At 40.3% G+C, this 22,904-nt stretch overlaps 1 protein-coding gene and 3 non-coding genes across 13 annotated transcripts in view; 1 reads left to right on the plus strand and 3 right to left on the minus strand.

The window, feature by feature from the left end:
* Positions 1–22,904, plus strand: part of LOC108038623 (protein hu-li tai shao) — a 30,052-nt gene that overhangs the window by 5,086 nt on the left and 2,062 nt on the right. For 4 of the 10 annotated variants that reach the window (XM_044461955.1, XM_044461957.1, XM_044461954.1 and 1 more), the window contains 10 exons: positions 1,585–1,633; positions 10,044–10,167; positions 10,247–10,730; positions 10,925–11,636; positions 11,697–11,820; positions 12,847–12,957; positions 13,022–13,316; positions 13,379–13,459; positions 13,522–13,593; positions 20,654–22,392. In XM_044461955.1, the coding sequence (XP_044317890.1) occupies positions 10,075–10,167; positions 10,247–10,730; positions 10,925–11,636; positions 11,697–11,820; positions 12,847–12,957; positions 13,022–13,316; positions 13,379–13,459; positions 13,522–13,593; positions 20,654–22,170 (3,489 nt within the window). In that variant the 5' untranslated portion in view covers positions 1,585–1,633; positions 10,044–10,074 and the 3' untranslated portion in view covers positions 22,171–22,392. Of the gene's footprint in view, positions 1–1,584; positions 1,634–10,043; positions 10,168–10,246; positions 10,731–10,924; positions 11,637–11,696; positions 11,821–12,846; positions 12,958–13,021; positions 13,317–13,378; positions 13,460–13,521; positions 13,594–14,318; positions 14,366–15,353; positions 15,423–16,120; positions 20,059–20,653; positions 22,393–22,904 lie in introns of those variants that run through there. The other 6 variants (XM_044461958.1, XM_044461959.1, XM_044461960.1 and 3 more) reach the window with 4 other exon arrangements.
* Trnav-aac lies at positions 4,935–5,007 on the minus strand. The gene has a single exon. It is a non-coding gene; the product is annotated as a tRNA-Val (tRNA).
* Positions 5,429–5,501, minus strand: Trnav-aac. Its single transcript has one exon. It is a non-coding gene; the product is annotated as a tRNA-Val (tRNA).
* Positions 5,906–5,987, minus strand: Trnas-cga. Its single transcript has one exon. It is a non-coding gene; the product is annotated as a tRNA-Ser (tRNA).

A 22,904-nucleotide genomic window follows, 5' to 3' on the forward strand; every position in this document is an offset into this window, starting at 1 on the left:
AATTGTATCTTTTCGTTGGGTATTTTTTTTCTTTTCTCTCTTTCTTTGTATATATACCCCCTCTTTTCAGCTGAAAGTGATTGAAAGCCTGTTATTATGGCGGTCTGCTCCGACTGAACTAAATTTAAATTGGAATTTAGGCTAATTTCGTTCTCTCCCGTTGTGTGGGCGTGGGAAATGGGAACCAGTTCTTGTTTTATTCTTTTTTCTCGTCTCTTAAAATTGCCTCAATTTGTTGTAATTAATGTAAATACTATGGAATTAAATGTAATTTTGTTTTGTGGCTTGCAAACGTGACAAGTGGTTGACCATAATACTATAAATGCCAATGCAATTCCTCTTCCGGCCACTTCCAATAGGAAATTCTCTGCCTGGTGATCTTTCCTCTTCTAAATGACTGGCTAACCCACTTTATTGGGCACAAATGTCAATAAAAAATCTGGTTTTTAAATAACTTCTCTGCATTGAAGCATTGCCAAACACGAGGGCAACAATAAAGCTGTATAAAAAGACCATCATCATTATTATCATCATATAACAATAGAGCTGGAGCAACAATAAGCGCAAACGTGTTGCTGCATAAATGAATTCATAATGCAAAAAAAATTACAAAAAAAACCAAAAAAGGGGAAGGGTGAAAAAGCGATTGTGTAGCACATGAAAGAGGCGGCTTACATAATTGTTTATTTCCTACGAGTTTGTAAATCAACACCAGAAGCGGCTTCATTGCATTACCAATGTTTCGTGTCTGTGCTTTCACGCAGAAACATTTAGATCGGATTTATTGGCCAATTTCAGTCTGCAATTGTGCATGGCAAGTGAAATGTGTAAGATCACCTGAGCGCGTCGGAGAAAGGTGTAATTAAAATTAAATTGATATTTTGCCAAACTCTATGCTTATCAGTTCATAATGCGGTAATTTGTATGTAAATTTCGTTGTTCACCTGGATTTTCCAGGGCGGTGATTTCCTCTGCGGAAGATTTCATCCCCTTAATAATTCAATTATTGTATTTTGTTTGCTGGGAGAGTCTACGATCTGTGTACTATTGTGTGTGTGCTTGTCTGAGCAAAGCGCAATATAAAATAACGAGTAGTACGAAAATATTTTAACGCGCGCTAACTAAAAATATGCACATGACATCATCGAATAGAGGCGCTGACCGCAGAGAAGCAGACACAGCATCTCTTCTCTGTTTGTATTAAAATACGAGAACATATGTTTGCCGAGAAAATGAATACCACTCTCTGCGAATTTTTTTAAAGTATTGGCTTAGTCAAAGAAAACCAATTATAGCTTACTTAATTGTTAACTCAAATAATATTGATTAAAAAATGAACAAAGTAAAAAACAAATTTAACCCAATTTTTTTAAACATTTTAGATCATGTTTGTTATTTAATTTCCCAACAAATCATATTGTTTTATTTTTCAAATGATTGTTAGTTTTTTGGTTGCAAGCAGTTTTCGGAAAAGAAAGATTTTTACTTATTTAAATTGGATCCACAATTTTGCTTACTTTTTTTTTAATAAATAATACAAAACCACTCTTACTAATTCATATTTTGTATTTAATTTCTTTACAGGCGCATCAATATAAAAGTATTATAACCACGCAACAAATTCAATTTTAAGGTGAGTTTTTGGATATATGGCACGCCCATAAGTCAAGTGCTAAGCAAGCAAACAATAAAAAAACGTAGCAAACAAACTCGAGTCCCTTCGCTTGACTTATTTTATGTTTTATCTGCCGGTACATATTTGCTTTAGGTTTTTGCAATGATTGTGATTGAGGTCTCTCATTCGTTTTTATCGACTCTTGTTTACTGAGGAGAGGTTTGAAAAAAGTAATAGAGAGAAAAGGAAACCACACCTCTCTCAACTTTGAACTTTTTGCTTACGCCATACTTGAGCGATATATAATTATATTCCGGGTTTTTCTTTTATTTTTTGTATTGTTTGACAAACTAATTGAGAACTAATCGAGGCCGTGACCGTCAAAGGGAAATAAATGATTTGTATTCGCGGCACTCAAGCGGAGATTTCTGTCATCGGCTCTCTTCCTTTACATAGATTTTATTTTCATAATTTTATAATCAACGACTAAAGTTGATGTCATAGGGCGAGGCTTGTTGTCTTTTTGCGATAAGCTAAATGAAAAAGTTATCTCTGATGTCTGGTGATATACACATGTAGGTGTCATGTAATTGAAATGCAAATTGAGGGCTCTCTCCTGTTTTCTTTTATCTCTCAGATGTTTTTACATGCCACGCATAACTTCACCTCTAATTCAATTAAAGATGACCTTTGTTTTACTGGACTTTTTCGTACATCATACATTCTTTATGCTCTCTTTCTGCTTCGCTTGAAATTGAATTAAAAGCCACTTAAGCGTTGAGTCTGCTTGGCGTTTTGTGTACCGACTGTTTCATTTATGTCCATCTGTGTATGTGCGTAATGCTATATATCCCTCTATATCTATGTGTAATGCAAAATTTCTGATTTACCCTTCGGGCATGGTACACTGGCAGCAATAAAGGGAGCAATAAACAGATAGAGAGAGCAGAGAAGATTGGATTGCTTTGCGTTCATCTAGCAATTTTTTAAATGGGTCATTGAACCAGACTGAAGACCAACTTTGCTTTTCATTTTGTGCTTTATTTCTTGGCAATCGGGGTAAACAGTTTCCTATTAGTTTCATTTACTGGCTTTCGACGTAGCTAATAAAAACACAGTAAAAGAAGTTGAAAATATTGAAAACTTGATTTTAATGATCTTTTGTGCCGAGGGCGTTTAATGCCATTACTCTACTAGAACTCTACATTTTGTTTTTGTTGTAAATTCAACTTTTTTTTAAACGAAATGGTTTATAATTTTAATTTTAAAGACACGTTTTTTTAGATTTTGGTAATTATGGTTTGTTTTATAAATATATTAAAGGGAACAAATATAAATAGACAATTTTAATTTTAAATACTAATAATATAATAGTGCAAAAATAAGTGAAAAATAAAAAAGGGACAATAATTAAGGGATAAGGTCTTGCGACCCTTAAAATCCATCATATTCTTATGATGCCCTTTCCAAAGCCTTCAACCCTTCAATAGCCCTTCAATAATTGCTAAGCAAACCGGATGCAGACTGTACCTGCAGTGCAATTAAAAGCCCATTTTGTGCTTCAAATATGTGTTCGTATCAAGATTAAGTTACTGTCGCTAAGGACAAGTGTGTGACGTTGTGCTTTCCATCGATTATCCGGAAAACTCAAACTAACCGTAAACACGCAGCAGGCTCTGAAATTTCCACCGCCACACGATGCCGGTCGCGTGTTGGGGGTCACCAGAGTTCAACCACCAACCCACCACCTCAAACCCCAGGACAAGTGAAATGAGGCGCGATTCCTTGTGGAAATACCTGTCCTGTGACACGCCCGGGTTTTTAGTGGGCTTTCCTTATTGTCCTAACAGTGTTGATTCCTTTTTTGTTCAGCCTTATTCTTTTGTTTTGTGGCCGGCATTTTCATTACCGTCGTGTTGCCATGCAATTTTGAAAGTCGGCGGCGCCACAAAATGTCAGAATACCAGAATTGTGGCGCCAGCAATTCAGTTAGCCGGCCGGGAATGTTTCCACGCGACTCGTAAAAATATCCTGGGAGTGGAGTGGGTGGTTTTGGGTGGTGCTCGTTTCTGTTTATGTTTGAGTTTCGTTTTGAGTTAATGACAGGAAGTGACGTCATATTCTGAGGGATGAAGTTTTATTTGCTCGATTTTAAGTGCGTTGTGTGGGGTTGAGTAGGGAAGGTTTTGGGTGCGACAATGTCCTGGGTGATGTCATACTCCACAAATAAGATTATTTCAGCCCCCAATCGAGTGCTACAAGTCAAGTAAAGAATAGGCGGACGAAAATAAAAATAAAAATACTTATTACGCGGGTTGTCGTAATAAGTATTTTTACAAAAATACAATTTTTTAAACTAATTCAACAAAGTTTTTCACTTCGTCATCAAATAAAATATGAGTTCATGGTTTTTATGTACATGTTAAAAATTTAATTTCTAGCTATAATTTATTAATTTTCCACCATGGACGTCAACCAACCTCAACAACTGTGCAGATTTCAAGTTTATTTGGCGATTTTACAAACTAAATTTATGTGAATAAAAATACGAAAATTGGGCAAGCATTTTTTCTGGCCTGTGGCCAAGTGAGTCAAAGACACCGAAGCAGCACAAGGAATACAGCTTGCTTGACTCTACAAAAGGCTTTTAGCTTACATCAAGGGCAGATAAAGCAGACAAAAAGCAGAAAGCCAAAAGCAAAGCAAACAAATCATTTTCCTTTCGTTCAACTTGACCACTTGTTGTTGTCACTTAACTTTTGTTTTCCTTCAAGCACCAGCAATTGTTTTATTTATACATTTTTCCTGAGTCTTTTTTTCATCACAATGGGCGTTGGCGCCAACTTTGATGAGATTTATGTGCGGATTTTGTAATTCAAGCCACGCGACTCACACGCGACTTTCGGTAGCCGGATAGTTGTGGGTCTGGACCGAGGGAAGTAAAGTAAAACAAAATATATTTAAGTGAGAAGGGAAGAATAAAGAAGAACGAACGGGTACGAGCCAGACAAACTGGCTGCTTGTTAGCAAAACAAACAAAATTAGCAAGGGGCTTCTCCCCACGGCTAGACCTGCTACCACCTTATTAAGAGATTCTACACACGCCCAATGACTTCGAGTGAGAAAAGATAAAGTCCAAAGCAAAAGATGAAGACATTTTGATGATGACAGGTCATGGATAGTCCCGTGCACGACAGACAAACGCGTCATTGGCCTATCTAAATTTAAACGGTTATAATTATATTTTAAAGATAACAAAGGGGGAAACAAAAAGAAAACTGTTTTTCGTTAAAAAAGCGAAATACAAAAAAAGTCAACATGTTTCCGCCCGGGATCGAACCGGGGGCCTTCTGCGTGTTAGGCAGATGTGATAACCGCTACACCACGGAAACAGTTAGAAACAGGGCAGCCAAAAGCACACCAGTACTTTTCATGCCCGAGCGCTGAAGCTATGTCATTATTTTTTTTATTTTATTTGTGCTGCCTTTTGAATTAAATAAATATTATTGTGTTTTGTTTATTTACAAAAATGTATATATAACAGCAGAAGTTTTAATTAATTTCGTCTTTTATGAATTTTTTTAGTCGAAATTCCACAAGTCTAACTGCTAATATTAACAAAATTGAATGATGTTGGTCTTGCTTCTGTAAAAACAAAACTAATTCCATTGCTGTCAAATTGTTCTTTGGAAAAATTCTGAAAATATGACGGCATTTAATTTTAATGTGTATATTTTCATCCATTTTTAATTATGATTAAATTTTTTAATTCAAAGAAAATGTTAATTTTACAAAGAAAAAAAATGTACAACATGTTTCCGCCCGGGATCGAACCGGGGGCCTTCTGCGTGTTAGGCAGATGTGATAACCGCTACACCACGGAAACAGCTGAAAGCCAGGCTGCCAACATCCGAACAGTTTTTGTGCGACAGACCAGTCAGGGTAAAGTAAAAGTACATAAATACAAGAATAGAAAATGCTTCTGCATAAAACGTTCTGATACTTAAGCAAATGGGTTTAATAAAATAAATATTAAATGATATTTTAGCCACTAACAAGAAAATTTAACTAATTTATAAGTCTACTTTTTAGTTATTTATACAAAAACTATGCTCGAGGGTGTATACTTCCCACATACAAATTGAGATGATAAAAAATATATGTTTCTCTTATATTTAGAATATATATATTTTATTTTTCCTTTCTGTTTGTCAATCTTAAATAAGCTCAAGTGCTTAAGAAATTCTATTGATTTAATTTGTCTCTCAAAAAGAAAAAAAGAACTCGGATCGCAGCCGGTAGGATTCGAACCTACGCTCCCAGAGGGAATCTGATTTCGAGTCAGACGCCTTAACCACTCGGCCACGACTGCTTGTGGGGTAAGCGCGTCCAAAGTGAAATATACCAGCTGGCATCGAAGTAGCGCACCCCTCTTACTCATTCCTGGCGTGTCTGGTTAGCAATTCTGGGGATAGTCTGGTGTGAAACTTTCTACTGCGAGACTTGCAAACATTGCCAGTTCTCTTTGACAACGTTTCGCAGATTAAAATGTATATATTTTCACGGTGTGCGCGTCATCCCATTGATCCATATCGTCAATTTTATACTAACAGTACTTTAAGTATTCAGTCGGTGGTTTATGATTTGTTAAAAATTATTTGTAAAAATATTCGAAAACTTATTAGGGCAACCTTGAAACGAACACTTAATTTTTGTGTGTTTATAAAAATGATGTACTTTTTATGACCTCACAATTTTTTTTTAGGTAAGCAAAACGTAATTGCAAGCAGTTGCCGGAATAAATCTCTCGAGATTTAGAATTTTCTTCGAATGAATGAATGTACAGATTTACATTTTTCATTTGCATTTTAGAGTAAGTGACAGGCTACAATTATTATTATTTACACTTGTCGCTGGTTTATTGCACTCGTTTTTGTTACTATTCTCACTTTTATCGTTGTCGTCGACATATGGGAGCGGTCTTTTCATGATTTTTTTGAGGCTTTGAGAAATCTTTCCACATTGATCATCATCATTGGATCTAGCTTTATGCCCCACTGACTGAGTGAGTGACTTGTTGCATTATTAAAACTGAATGGAATCATTTGCGAGCGACCTTATTGCCTGCCGCTCTTACATCTCGCACTTAAGGCGGTGGGACAGCTGTCTGGCCTGGACTCGATGGAGTGGAAGATTACGTAAGATCTCTTCCGTTGCGCGATAATTGAATACTTGGGAAATTTAATTAACGCCAGCATATGTGTGAACACCATATATAGAGGGTGTTCGGTTCTCTGGGTCAATTGACTGAGCTGCTAATTTGAGTAAAAAACAAGAGAGAACGCTATAGTCGGGTGCCCCGACTATCAGATACCCGTTACTCAGGTAAAGGGAGTGCGAGGGAGATGGAGATAGAAACTTTGATCACGCATAACTTTTTAACGAATGGTTCGATTTGAAAAATTTCTTCTACATTTCGATAGGTATTGATAAACACAATAAAACTGCATTTTTACTTTTCCGAAATATTTAAATTTTTAAAATCGTATATAAGCGATTGTGGGCGTTTAAGGGGGCGTGGCACCTTTTTGAAACAAACTTGCGCTGCGTAGGAACTCCTAGAATCTGCATGCAAAATGCCAATCTTCTAGCTTTTATAGTTTCCGAGATCTCAGCGTTCATACGGACGGACAGACAGACAGACGGACAGACGGACAGACGGACATGGCTATATCGACTCGGCTAGTGACCCTGATCAAGAATATATATACTTTATAGGGTCGGAAACGCTTCCTTCTAGCTGTTACATACTTTTTACTCTACGAGTAACGGATATAAATATTTGTTGGCTAAGAGCTTAATAAAGAATTCAAATTTATGGCCAAATATGTAACGCAATAAACTCAATAACTCAACTAAATGTAGAATCTTTAAAAAACATTTACAATACTCTGCTTACGGTTGAAGTAATTGCGGATAGATTTATTTGCTTATTTATTCCGAGCTTTTGATGCTGCTCAAGAAAATATATTTCCTACAATTTTTTCTAAATTATGCGGTTTTACTAATTAAATAAAATACATGTGAATTTTTAGATCCGATTCAGTCTCTATTTTCCCCATTAATAATAAACACAGGTAAATTGTTTGTTTAGAGATAATTGATTAATATTTCTGTTATCTTGGCCAGAACTTGCCTAATTATCATGCTGTTAAGTTGGGTATTCTGCAGCTAGGTTTCTGTTATCGGCCTTGCCTTCATAACATTCTTAACATTCTATATGTTTATATATGTATATATTCTCGGTTTGCCGGCTTTGAAACCGGCACACTTTAACCATTGAAAGACATGGGTGTGTCCCGCGCCAAACAAGTGTGATGTAATTGCATAATGTCAACAACAATTGTCTGACGCTGACGCGACGGTGGCGACGATGATGGCGTCGCTGTGGCGTTAGCTGCTCCTAAATTTAATTGTTGTCTTCCGTACAAAAAGGTCAGAAGGAAAGAGCCCAGAGAGAGAGTAATATGGAGCGGTTGTCTGGCATTGCCAAAGTTCAATAAACCAAATGCTGTGCAGGCTTAAACAGAGTTAACAAATGGCTTTAGTCCATTGACACTCTTGACTATATTCGGTAACCAGTTGCCATTTTATTTGGGTATTTGCGGCAATGTATCGGATTGAATACTTGGTTTTAAATAAAGTTTCGTTATGTATTTGTATTTTTTCACGGAGTAAACCAGAAATCTTATGCACCAATTTGAAAATAATTACTTAATTTAAGGTATTTTTGACCATATTGAGTTCGTTTAATATGATTGCAATGCGTGAGAAATAAAATTCTGTCCAGAAGAACTCTTCTTATTTTTCCAACCTTTGGCCACCTACGCAACTTTTAACTTCATTTGGAGGAGTCTGAATCGACCCACGCTGGAAAACTCTTTGGCTCGTTAAGTTTATTCAACGCCCACGCATACACAACTCCCTAGCTCGTCTGCATCTTTTTTGTAGTCACTTAAAAACCGTTTATTCAGCATTATTTTGTTTTATTTAAAGCAAAACTGAAAACTTCTGCCGCCGCCCACGCACTTTGAGTTGAGGTGAGGTGATGTTGGCAACAAAGTTCAATTACCTCCGCATCACGATATTGTTGTTAAGAGCAAACTAAAATATGCGGCACGCGTTGCAATACGTCATAATTAGCAAATGGCAAAATCAGCAGCAAATAAAGCCATTGGCAATGCACTTTTGAAATGCAATTGCATTGTGCCTTCCTTTTTGTGAGCATGTTCTCCCTGAGCTCATAAGCCGACTACAAAAGGGGCCGCCCACGAATGGGGTTATACCTTACATAGAAAGAATGATTCATTATGGCACTAAAATGTATTTAAATTAAATACAAATGTTGATTATAACGGTGTATTAATATTGTAAAAGCAATGCTAAAGGCATGTTGAATTTAAACTTTGAACACTACTTTTAATTAAACGGAATTTTAGTCTGTGCTCTTTTTGGCCCTCACTTATTTTTTTCTCATTGCAATTTGTGCTTTTAATTGGGGAAGAACTAAGGAAATGCTGGTGGGTGTAGTTGTAAAAAATCGAGTCAGCATAATCCACATTAATTATGGTTTATTGTTTCTTTAAGTGTGTCATGTTGGAATCGAGTAAAGTCGGTTTGTTTTGAGCTGTTTCGGGTTGCAATTTTGGCTGAGCCAAGAAATTGTTTTTCGATTTGTTATCTCAGCCGCGCGATTCGTTGATGACATTATTTCTTTAGTGTTTATTCGCATGCTGATTGTTTACGAGAATTTGAAGGTTAAAATTCGTGGTATTCGAACGCACCACGCCTAAAGATTTAAAGAGCAAAACACATTTTTGTTTATTTAGCTTGCTCTCTTTTTCGTTTGGGACCAAGATAGCTAGCTCCTTCTATTCGTTTTGATTTTCGAGGCATCAATTTTGGGTTTCTTAAAAAGCCAAATGGATCTTAAAATAGTTTTCACCGATTCCGTTTTTGCTGTCGCTTCAGCACGTGGGTATGGGAAAAAATACGGATGGTACATATGCATTTTCCCGAGAGTTTTCCCCCTAAAATTGAGAATTTATTTTGGCCAAAATTAGACATTAACTAAAGTGGAAATATGCGGCAGGCCATTCAGTCACCCCTCCACTTTCTCTGCTTTCCCCCAAACACTTAATTTTGACATTCACAGGGAATTCTGTCAGTTTTCCACTCTCTGAGAGACTCTCTTACTTGGGTGGTTGCACTGCACTCTCTCTTCCACTCTCTATCTCTCTTGTTTGCCACCCCCTTTTCCTAGCTGCCCTGCAGTTTTTAAGGTCAGTCGAAAATTTTCCAGCTGAGCGTTAAGTTGAAGAAGCACTTTGCCTAAATATAAAAAACCGTCCCCTTCATTTAATTGCAGCATTTTAACAGAAGTAAAAGGAAAATAAATCATGACTGATGTTGAGCAACCGCCACAAAATGGCATAGATCCCACTGCCGGCGAGGAGGATGACAACAAAGCACGTCCCGCGGATATTGAACAGGTAAGTTCAGCCATCGAAGCCTCAACTGGATAACCACCCCTCACTCGCTTCCTTTTTTTTTCACTTTCCCCTCCCTTAGGATATGCGCGAAATGGAGCGTCGCAAGCGGGTCGAGGCCATAATGGGCTCGAAACTGTTCCGCGAGGAGCTGGAGCGGATCGTGGACTCGGCCCGCGATGGCGGAGCTGGCGCCAGTGGCATCCTGCAGCAGCTGTCGGACATTGTGGGCGTGCCGGTGTCGCGGGTGGGCAGTGTCTTTAAGAGCAGCAACTGCATGGTGCCCATCAATGATATACGCGGCGTCGAGTCGATGGGATATGCCAAGGGCGAGAAGATACTCCGGTGCAAGCTGGCCGCCACATTCCGTCTACTCGATCTGTACGGCTGGACCCAGGGTCTGGGGGCACAGATCACTGCCCGACTTAAGGTCGACCAGGAGTATTTCCTGGTCAATCCCTACGGCCTGCTCTACCACGAGATCACTGCCTCGGCGCTGAATAAGGTGGATATGCAAGGCCAGATCGTGGAGCAGGGCACCACAAACTTCGGCGGAAACAAGAGCCGTAAGTTAAGATGTTTAAAATCCACCCCCTCAAATTAAGAAAAAAACGATTGATTAAAAGTTTTATGGAATTTTTCAAATTTTAATTTTAGACTAAGCATTTTATGTAAAAGATGGAGAATATTATTATTATTTATTTTTCTGAAAAGTCTACTATTAAGTTTTCTAACTTATAACTATTGTTTTTTTTTGCAGACTTTGTCCTCCACTCAGTGGTACATGCTGCCCGTCCAGACATCCGCTGCGCCATCTATATCGGCTGCAGTCCGGTTGTGGCCATTTCCTCCCTGAAAACTGGTTTGCTGCCGCTGACCAAGGATACTTGTGTGCTGGGCGAGATCACCACACACACTTACACTGGCCTGTTCGACGAGGAAGAGCGCAACCGTTTGGTCCGAAGCCTCGGTCCCAACTCCAAGGTCATTCTGTTGTCCAACCACGGTGCCCTGTGCTGTGGCGAGACCATCGAGGAGGCCTTCTTCGCCGCCTGTCACATTGTGCAGGCGTGCGAGACCCAACTGAAGCTGCTGCCCGTCGGTTTGGATAACTTGGTGCTGATTCCGGAGGAGTCGCGAAAGGCCATCTACGAGCAGTCGCGCCGGCCGCCAGAGGATCTGGAGAAAAAGTTTGCCGCCGTCACGGCAGGCGAGGATGGTGCTGCCGCTCCTGAGAAGGAAGCCGAAGCACCCGTGCCCAGAGTGGGCAGTCCGCCCAAGTGGCGTGTGGGTGGTGCTGAGTTTGAGGCATTGATGCGCATGCTGGACAATGCTGGCTACCGCACTGGGTACATCTACCGCCATCCGCTGATCAAATCGGATCCTCCGAAGCCCAAGAACGATGTGGAACTACCGCCAGCCGTTTCATCGCTGGGCTATCTGCTTGAGGAGGAGGAGCTTTTCCGTCAAGGGTACGTTAATTAGCTGAGTTTTAACCTTTGAATTTAACTAATAATTGCATCCCATAATAGAATCTGGAAGAAGGGAGATCTGCGCAAGGGCGGCGATCGCAGTCGGTGGCTCAACTCGCCCAACGTTTACCAAAAGGTCGAGGTTCTGGAGACCGGCACTCCGGATCCCAAGAAGATTACAAAGGTAGAAATCATTACTTTCGAAGATATGAAGCAAACCAAAACCACCAGCCTTAAGGAGATTGAGGGAAAATAGTTGAATTTGGTGGATATCGCATCCCTCAGCTCTTTCGAGACATTCCACTTGCTATTCTCCCATATATGATTTACATTTCGTTAGCACTCAGTTTTAGTTCCAACTTTGCTACTAAGCTGCAACTATATTCACGCATAAAATTTCTTAGCGTTTAAGTAAATTAAAGAATCAATATACAAAACCTATATATTTATATACTTTGGAAATATAAATTGAACTCGTGCTAAACCAAAATTATTTTACATGCTTTGCTAGCAAGCAAACGAATACTGTAATGTGCATTAATCAAATAAATAAAATAATCAAAACAAACGACTTTTGCATAGATGATTTTGTGCCTCTTTTAGGGATTTTGCTGCCTCAAAAACAAGTCGATAACTCTGAAACAATGCAAAGAAAGAGAAAGAAATTTTCTAAAAATACTAATCACTACTTAATCAATAAAACAGCATATTTTATTTCACTTAATATCATTGATTTCATTTTTAACCGATTTAATTTTCGTTCTTAATTTTTCTTTGCATGTTTTATGGTTTTCTTTTATTCTTTTTGTGATTGATTCATTGTTTTCTAAGGCACAAAATCATTTATGCTTGTTTTCAGTTGATTTATGTTTATTTGATCATTGCATATAAAAATAATATCTAAGGGTATTAGTGGGCTAGACTTGCCCATTAATTATGAAGAAGAATCAGCTTGCAATGGAATGTTAAAAACTAACTCTAATTTTAAGACAAAAGTAAATGTAATCAAACTAGATGACTTAAATGTGTAAAAGAAATGTTCTACATGTTGAATGGGAATGTTTATTCTTAAGAGATTTCCATTTTAATAAGAATCCTGAGTATTCTCCCCACATTAAAAACAAATTTCTTTCTCTTTCTTTTCTATTTGCATTGCCCCCACCCTCCACACAAAAAACATAATTTACGATTTAAAAACCAAAACTCATAGTGGGTTGCTGAGGGTTCCCCCACCCATTCAACGCCAGTGAGGATAGAAGATCCGCTCCAGTTTGTGCCTGCAGGAACTAATCCAAGAGAGTTCAAGCGAGTCCAGCAACTAGTCAGTATTTAATACACTTGATCTCAAATGAATTTAATTAATAACTGGGGGCTAATTAAAACAGATTAAGGACAATCGTCGGGCGGATAAGATTTCGGCCGGACCACAGTCGCATATTTTGGAGGGCGTCACATGGGACGAGGCGAGCCGACTCAAGGATGCAACGGTCTCGCAGGCCGGCGACCATGTCGTCATGATGGGTGCCGCTTCTAAGGGAATCATCCAGCGCGGATTCCAGCACAATGCCACGGTGTACAAGGCCCCGTATGCCAAAAATCCATTTGACAATGTTACGGACGATGAACTCAATGAGTACAAGCGCACGGTGGAGCGCAAAAAGAAATCAGTGCATGGCGAATGTAAGTGGAAAGTAACATAACTATTGCGAATATTTTATAACATGTTTAACTACTTTATGCAGACACTGACACAGATTTTTCGGAATCAGAGGCGGTCCTGCAGGCGGGGACAAAGAAATACCCTCAAAGCGAACCAGAGACCGGTATGTCCACTATTTACAAACTATTCGGGGTTCCAGCAACTAATATGTATCTTCTATTTTAGAGCACCAGGTCATTGAGATCCAAACACAACAAGCGCCAGTCCCAAGGCAGGCAGAAGTCGTGCTGAGCGATGGTAAGTCCATTTGTGTGCTTCGTATTGTACTTTTTATTGTATTTATCTACGGTTCAAATTACTTCGATCACACGCACTCTAAAACATTTCAAATACACATGTCCAAGAGTTATGTCTATTCCCAGTCATCCTGTGATCCAATTTTAAAAGATTTTATTCTGTTTTTCTTTTGTTATTCTCCATTGTTATCCATTTTGACCCATTTTTATTTTTTGTTTACTTGTTTTTGTTTATATTTGATTTATAATTTTATGGGTAACTTTAGTATTGAAAATTTTGCCATTTTTATTAAATATTTTAAGTAGTATTATTTCCATTGTAATATTATTTCCATTGTAGTATTATTTCCTAAGTTGATATACTTATTTAATTGGAATCCTAACCTTTAATAATAACATTTTTATGCCATTTTCCCTTTTTTTTGTTTATTTTATTTGCCGTACTTTCGCATACTAAAATTACCAATACACACGCCAAAACTACACACATTTCAATGGATACCAACACACCAATTACTTAATGTAGTCAACAAAAAAATTCTTGTAGCAATTGATACCGTCACAACTTCATTTTTGTGAGATCTACAAAATTGTTTATCCTTCCTATTGCTAAACATTTCCCTTTTTTACTGTCGTATCACAGTTTTATTTTGTTATTCAGTTATATAAAATTAGATTATTATTATTATTGTGCAATGCAATTCAACCTTATCCAATACTTCCAAGGGACCAACTGTTTTACGCCGTGTATCAAATGATTTTTAATTTCAACAACCAACAGTACGACAGCACAGCAACCAAAACTGCTACAACAAAAAATTGTTATTATAGTAAAGGCTGCAGTTGTAGTTATTCCTTGGTTTTACAAAATGGTTTAATTTTCCGAATTTGGCAATTTGTAAATCAAAATTTTAACTTTCTATTATTTTACATAGGAAGAAACCCCAAAACCAAATAAATTGGCAGCTTGAAGAGCAAAAATTCCAAATATATTTAGTTAGCATTCATTAAAAAGCGAAGTGTGTGTAGGTCCACAATAAAATAAACAAGAAATGTATAATAAAACGAAAGACCAGCAATCAACAACAAGAAGCAACCGAAGCTCTCAACAGAACACAAAATTCTACTTCTACTACCACTACTACTACATACTACATTTTCTACTACTACTTCTGCGGCTGCTGCGCTCTATAACACAAAAATAAACAAAATAAATAATAAGCAGTTTAAAAAGAAACCCCTTTTGAGTTGGAGGTGAGTGCAGCCCCAAAGGTTTAGTGTGTAGTAAAAAAAAAATTCCAACTAAAAAATCAAGACAATAGTTTATAGAAAAAATGTTCAGCATAACATAAACATAAACCACCTGCACACTAAACCCCATTCAACATGTCATGTTTAACTGTTGCCAAATGCTATTAGCTGATTCACATTATTCGCTGTTGGCAGAGAATTTAAGCCTGCTGATAATTTTCGTTGGAATATCTCGCGTGTTATTTTGTTTCTCTTTTTAATTTTTAACTGCAGCTGTTTTCTGTTGATTGCTTCCTTAGTTGCCTAGCCAGCTACATTAGCCGAAAACTAACACATTTCTATACATTTCAAGCATGCTTAATCGATACTAAAATCTGAATCTCTTGCAACACTACGTATTACTAGTTTAAGACACACAATTACGTCTGTTTCACATTTGTTTAGCGTTCTACTTACGGACATTTTTCGCCGAATATGATTTTATAATTTTATTTCTCAATACTATTTTAGCCACACTTAGTTTTATAAACGGCGAACGCTCTCACACAGCCACAAATCGCAAGCCGCCAACTGGCCGAGGTAACGAACAAGACCCGATTGAAAGATACCCCTTACTTCTAGCACCCTTTAATGTACTCAGGCTGAACGCCCACTGTATATAACTTTTGAAATAATACTTGTTATTCGGTGTATATTTACAATATAACCTCCATATAATCCAATTGCCCCTGACAGATCGTTGTTTATGATGTATTATTTTTTTATATAACCCCCATATAATCCACAAGTCCATGGCAATTAATTGTTGCACTAAAACTAAACCCTAGCTATAGTTTGGTTGATAATCATATCGAAACTATATAAATAATTCATTGCGGTTAAGTTCATTACATTGGTTTTGGGGTAAATATAAAAGATCCTTTCTGGGTTAATTTTTGATCTAAATCCGAAACCATTACCAAATTACCTTGAACTGGATTTGAAAAGTCTTCCATTTCTAGCTATACACATTTCGTTATTCCTCTTAATTCAATAGTGATTTTTTTTAGGTCTCTGACTTCTAGAAATTTGATATTTCGAAATTCAATTGGAAGATTGAATCGATTGTTTTTCAGATTTATGGATATGTATTTCAGTACGTATTGCCTTTATGTATGTATTTCGAGTGCCGCACTGTCCAAGATGCTGGCTCCGGACTTTTCTCTATATTGTGACAAATACTTACTGACCATTTTCGGCCTTTTCATCTTCCCACACCTTAAAATCGCTTTGACTAGGCGATAATAACAATAACGAATCTCAAGTAGATGAAGAAGACAAGGAGAACCAGCTTTACGGCCGGAATAGAAACTTGTCCGGAAACAGCAGATGCCGCCGGGACCTGTTTCCGTCTATAGGCGAGGATCCTATTCTGCCGTCGGAGGAGCTATATTCCTATGTTTATGCGACAGCTGCCTCCTTGGGCCAGTGCATCCAACCACAGGTGTGCTCCGCTTTATTGCGGGCTCTCCATTGTGAACAGTTGGACTATTTGGCCAGTTGTTATCGTGGCGGAGCTGGACACTCGAATGCCACCACCTCCAGTACATGCACTATAACTAGCGCCACGGCTTCTTCCAACGCCTCACGTCGTCCGCTGCAGCAGGCGAATTTGATACAACATCCCCCCTACCGCACTGGTTCCCATTTCGGGTTCAATTCGCCACGCCATCAACCACGCACTGAGCACAAGCATATGCCCAGGGAGCGGGAGCAACCGGCCTTGGGCTACCGTCCTATGCAGCGAGGCATCAGTTACGAAGAGATCTTCGCCACACCTCGCTACGAGCAGTTGTGCCAGGCGTGCTTTGACAAACTGCTGCGTCTCAAGCCGGAGCTGCGTAAGATTGGAGGCGCCACGGCTGCAAGTAATTGCGTCGATGAGCTGACTAGTAATGGGAGCACCCCCTTGCAGGGACGACAACTGTCAACACTGCCTGAGTTATCCAATAATTTTGGAAATATGTTGATGTTGCCCGAATTTTTGAGGACCCAACGGAATGCCTGCACCCAGACCCAAGGGTGCTCCGCTTCATCTTCCACCACCAATTTCCTTAGTCAAATCGAAAAGTTTAACTTCTCGGAAGAGTCAACGAATGCTAATTATTCTCCAGGTCCAATGAACAGCGATCTTAGCATTATGGGATTGGTTGTAGAGCAGGCAACATCCAGTGCTGGAGCGAGTGCCACAAGTGCAGCTCCCCAAAGGACTTACCATGCGGAACAAGCAGACATTACCGAAGTGTGGAGCTTTGGTCGATGGTTGGAACCCCAAGATAATATAATAGTGCGTAATGCAGATCCGTTTCTACAACAGCCGCTGACCGAGCATCGCATCACTTTGGAAATAACGCAACATTTTCCGACTAGCGATCGAAATGTAGAAGAGCAGGTCGACCGCCAATTGATGTCTCGCGAAGAGCGCCAGCGTCGCAAGTCTGAGTTCCAAGAGCTCTGGCAAGATCATGTCGAATACTTTGGGGCCAAGGAGCAAATGCAGCAGGAGCAGCAGTCACTTGAAAGTATGACAACGGATGAGCAAGAAGCCATGTCTCTAAGAACTAATGATTGTATAGGCCAGAATCCGGCGTTGATACAAGACGACCCAAAGGAAACTGAGACGCAAGGCGAAGGCCATAATGAGCTCCCTGATGATATCCAAGATGAAACCCTGACTGAGCCGAGCGATGAGCTCCCGAAAATTCTGCAGAAGTTTGAGGAAAGTCTTACCTTAGCTGGTGAAAACCTAGAAAAACTAGTGGCTACCACCAAGAAACTGCAGGCACTCGACACCGATACATCAGCCGTGACTTCAAGCAGTTCCCCTGTTGAAAGAGACCAAGTCGAAATTAGTTCTCTGTTTCGCTCGATTAGCTTGGAGAACATACCCAACGCCGATGACACTGTGTCTATTCAGGAACCCGACGTTGCTGGGTCCACAAACTCCAGTAACAGTCATTATAGTGAAGAGGAGACCCTCCAATCTATACCCATCAATTTGGAGCAGGAGGAGAAACGCGACGACGAAAAGCCTGTGACTCCCACTTTAACGGAACCTGAGGAGTCCACTGATAAGGAGAAAGAGCTTGACGACGAGAAAGACATCGATGAGAATGATTTACAAGTAAAGGCAGATGAGAATGATTTAGAAGTAATGGCGGTGGAGGAGCTCCAAGAGATTACTGCCGAGACTCCGGAAGCCCGTAACCTAGAGCCCGACAATCAGTATTTCACGCCATTGGAGCGTGAGGTTCTCCAGCGCATCGAGGACGACAAACTTGATGAGAGTGAGCCAATTTTCGGGAAGATTGATCATAGTATTCGTAACAAGATGACGCCCAAGAAGCTGCAAGACTTGGTCAGCGAGGAGATCTTTCGCACTCGCACACTCATCTATCCTAATCCAAGCACGCCGATGGCGAAAGCTGCACCAGTCGACACCACTTTGTCTCCGAGTGGCTCTTCTCTGTCTGCTCATAACATTAGTGCTCCCTGCAGTTCAATGGCACATGCTCACCTTATTATCCGACCCACGCCTCGTATGTCGCGATCGTGGTCGGAGGACCCGGAAAGGGATGAGGAGGATCAAGAGAAGAACAATCAGAACGAACAGGGAATGATTGAAGAAGAGACCCCTCTGGACCGGATTATTTCCTCAACAACTTTTGTGTGCCGTAGTAGTCCGCGCAGAAAGCGCAACTTTATCCAGGAGAACATTCGCAATGCTAGCAGACCGCGAAGTGCCGCCGGTTCGGTCAAAAAGCATAGGAGCAACATAGTCACAAGTCCTAGAACCATATCGAGTCCCTCCTCTGTGTGTGCCTTTCAGTGTGGCCAGCGGGATAGTGGCGCCCGTCTCTGGGTTTCCTTGCCAACGCCTCCTCGAGGAGCATCTGCTCAAAAGCGGGGAAACTCGACGAGTCCTGCGCGGGCCTTGTACTCCGTACGCGGTACTCTCTCCTCGCCATTCGCCAAACGTCGCAAGCCCCTGGTTAATCTTCCACCTTTGCGTCGGCCTCAACATAGGGTCAATCTATCGCAGAATCCCGAGCTAAACTCGTCTAATGTATCCTTACATCGAACTCTGTCAAACAGCACGTTCTTTGTGCCCAGTGGAGAACATGGAGATTCGGATAACATCTCAACTAGCACCTTTCAGATGGACGGAAGTCAGGAGGAACAGGAGCGGGAGGACGAAGGATGTCCAAGGGAATCCCCGGCAGCGCATGATAAAGCTAATGCCACTAACAGCTCCTTGTACTACAGCGCAAACGACATCACGCGAGAGGAGACAGAATCTTCACAGACAAGCGCAGAGGCAACGGAAGAGGATCAAAGGCCTTTTTTGCCGCAGAGCTCTACTGTCACCGTTTATGAGAGTTCGTCTGATAAGTCTGTGCATATTCCGATGATAACTAACTATGAAGACTTATCCTCGCAGAAAAACGAGATGGTACCCACAACGGCAGATACCCATGTATGCATCCAGTCCCTGGAAGTAACTGATCCGGAAATCTCCCGCCAACTCGAAGATGAAGAATTTTTGGTAGAACTCACACGACTAACAGCTGGATCGGACCGCCAGCAAACTTCTAAGAGTACCATAGAAAGTGACCATCTCAAAGAAGAGAAATCTGAACCAGAACAGAAGTCAGAGAATATTAGCAGCAGGTGCGAAAATGTCCTTTCCTCAGCAATCGAATTGAATGGAACGGAGAAAAAGAACGATGAATATGACAGTAGCAGTGATTACGACGGTGAGAAACTTATTCGTGTGGAAAAGGCCTTTGATGATAAGGATATAGCTATTAACGACGACGAACCCTCTACCTCAAAAGCTTCAGTGACTAGAAACCGCAGCACCGGCGGGGCCGAAACGAACCAGTATTCCTCTATTAAAGATGAGGATGAGGTTACCCTGGACACAGTTTGCTCAGTGCGTGGTTTGGAGATGTACGTGCGGGAGGTGGAGCCAAAAATACATGAGAATTTGTCACATGGAGAAGTTAAAGTTGGATATTTGTCAGAGTCAACGGTCGCGGACGAATTTATAGAGTCGGGGGGATTAATTGAACTTGGGTCGGTAAAGGAAGATGATAAAGTTTGTGTTCCAGAGTCAGTAAAACCAGAGATATATCAGGAATCTACTGAAACCGAATGAAGAAAAGAATAATAGAAAACATCAGCTTTGGAAGTTTTTAAAGATTTTTTTTATATTTTATATTTGCTTATGAATTTAACACTGCTTGTCATGAACTTTTATTTGATCTTTTATATTGAAATTTAACATTATTCGCCTTCATTTATTTTCAACACATATTTTGTAATGTAATGTATTTAAAAGGACAGAGGAAATAAAAGTTTAAATATTCTATATGTAATCTTTTACTTTAAGCCTGTAGTTTATCTTAACTAACTTTTTACGGTTAAAGGTTTATTATTTTAAAGAAAGGAAAAACAATGTTTTGTATCTTGTGTTTATGTTAACTTTTAAATTTTAAATTATTACTTTTAAATTATTTTATAGTTACAGCGACTTCTGGTAAAGGAAACGTAAATTTATATATTGTAATCTTTATAAAATATTGTCGGTTGAAATGTAATTTATTATGTTAAGTGTTAGCAGGTAATATTCCCTCCCAATGTTGTGTGTAAGTTGTCTTATGTCAAGTGTGTACATCCCGTCGAGCGGTCCTTGTGCCCAGAATCATACTTAACAGTTTTTAACAACGCACATCCACGCCGCCATCGGATTCCCTTATCATTTTTAGACCTTCTCTCTTACCTGGCTCAAAAGTATGCGTTCCTATATTCACCTGGGCAATACATGAACGCTTACATGAAAATGGGACCATTTGACCAGCAGGTTTATGTTATCCACAAGGTCGAACCTGTCAGCAAGCACAACTATCCGCCAGTTCACGATGGCAATATGAGCTTCCAGCTAAACGAGAGCATAACTGGATTTGTTAGCAATGAATCGGGCGTGGTTAGTAGCACCCCCGTCCGAGCTGCCATGGCATCTGTTTCATTGCCGGAAGAGAGGAATCATTCCACGTCGGGCTTTACACCCTATCGCACCATCTCCCACTTTGGCTTCAATTGTCCGCTGATCACGTCGCCAACCATTCTGCTGCATCCGGAACACCAGTCCATTTGGCAGAAGGTGGCAGAGCAGCGCGAAAAGGTGGTGTCATTCATCGATCTAACGACATTGAGCTTGGATAACCGCAAGCTGCTTAATGTGGTGACGGCGGGGCAGCCAACGCAGTCTCAATCCCAGTCCCAATCCTTTGTCTCTGAGAAGCACATCCAACTGGAAATTACGCCTCCAAGGCGGAAACAGCGGGTCTACAGCGCCACTACCAGCAGTGGTCACAGCTTGGATGACGGTCTGGACGAGCTGGACTCCTTGATGAGTGGCCTGGCCATCTCTTCGTCTCGCAGACAGGAGCAGGATAGCGGTCTGTACCGCAGCTACACGTTCCTGCCCAGCAACCATGCCCTACCCGAGGATGCGGATGCCAATGACAGCGAACAGGCGGATCGGGAGCGGCCCGAGGCCGAGCAGGAGGAAGTTTTTCGACGCACTGGAGACAGTGGCCTCGGCGATTCGACGGGCAGGCGTCCGCGACTGGCCACCACCAGCAATGATTCGTCCACCCAGGAAGCCGAGGCATACACCCAGGGAAAGCACGTCAAGTTGACCCTAAGCAGCTCGCCCACACCCACAACCACGACCACACAATCGCCGGCAACCATCGAGATCCTGATCAACGTGTCGCTGCGCAATGCCGAGTGCGTCCAAACGGTCCAGACGCACGAGCAGGAGTTTCGGGCCAAGTTGGAGCGGGTGATCGACGAGGAGATCCACTACATCTCGCAGCACCTTGCTTACAAGCAGCGGCAGGCGGAGATGCTCCAACAGCAGGCGACAACGCGGGCTCCTCTGGCCATGCCCCCTTCAACGACAATGCCTCCTCCTCCTCCGCCGCCTTCTTCGTCATCCTTGGTGCAGCGCAGCAATTCGGCTCCGGAGCTGTGCCACACCTATAGCTATGTGGCCGTGGCCATGGCCGAATCCGATATGGCGACCAAACAAGATCAAGCCTCACCGCAATTGCCAGCGGAGGGGGAGCCATTGAATGATATACTCAGCAGCCTGGAGAAGGAACTGGAGCGACTGTTGAACAGCGTGGTGAAAGCGCACATGCTGCACAACAAGGCCATTATTCACGAATGCCGGGCTCGCATCTCCCAGTTGGCCGATGGATTTGCAACATCCTAAATTTACTCCAAATTTGTTACATAATTTAAATCTTTACTTTTGTTACTTTATTTATAAATCAACAAGAATTAATAGATTGTATAATACAACTAAATTATGTAAGGCTAGTAATCTAAGTAACTGCTGCATTTTTAGTTCTTTGTTCTCTTAATTAAAAATGTTAAGAAAGTAACTTAAGTACCAAACGGAAATGCAAAGTTCACTGTTAAGAACCTGAAACTCCATCTACAGTTGTAAATTTAAATTCTTTGTGAATTCCTAACTCTTTCATTTTAATTTTTGTCGAATCTTCATTTTTGTTTAATATTTTTATAATTTAAATATAATAAAAATGGTTTTCATTATGAAACTGTCATAAGCCTTAAGTTAAAACTCTTATATCCGCCTATCATCAGTTCAGTTAAGTTTAATATGTTTACAGGTAACATATTTTCATTTATTATTTATGTTTTATGTTTTGTGCATGTATGCTTGCTTATTATTATTATTGCTCGTACTGCTGCATGTCCTTGTGTTTGATTTCCCAATCCTGAACGCCTTATATGTACTCATACGCCCTCATCTCCCGAAACATTTAATACATATACATGTTTAGTTAGATTCTTAATTGTGCGTGTCTCAGAAGGTGAAAGTAATTACGAAAATAATATCGAATATTATGTGTGCGTCCACTGAGTTACATTTGTAGGAAACGAAATCCATTTTACGCTGCTGTACACTTTATTAATGTTGTA

Source organism: Drosophila rhopaloa, unplaced genomic scaffold, assembly GCF_018152115.1.
Source record: "Drosophila rhopaloa isolate 14029-0021.01 unplaced genomic scaffold, ASM1815211v1 contig_115, whole genome shotgun sequence".
NCBI lineage: Eukaryota > Metazoa > Arthropoda > Insecta > Diptera > Drosophilidae > Drosophila > Drosophila rhopaloa.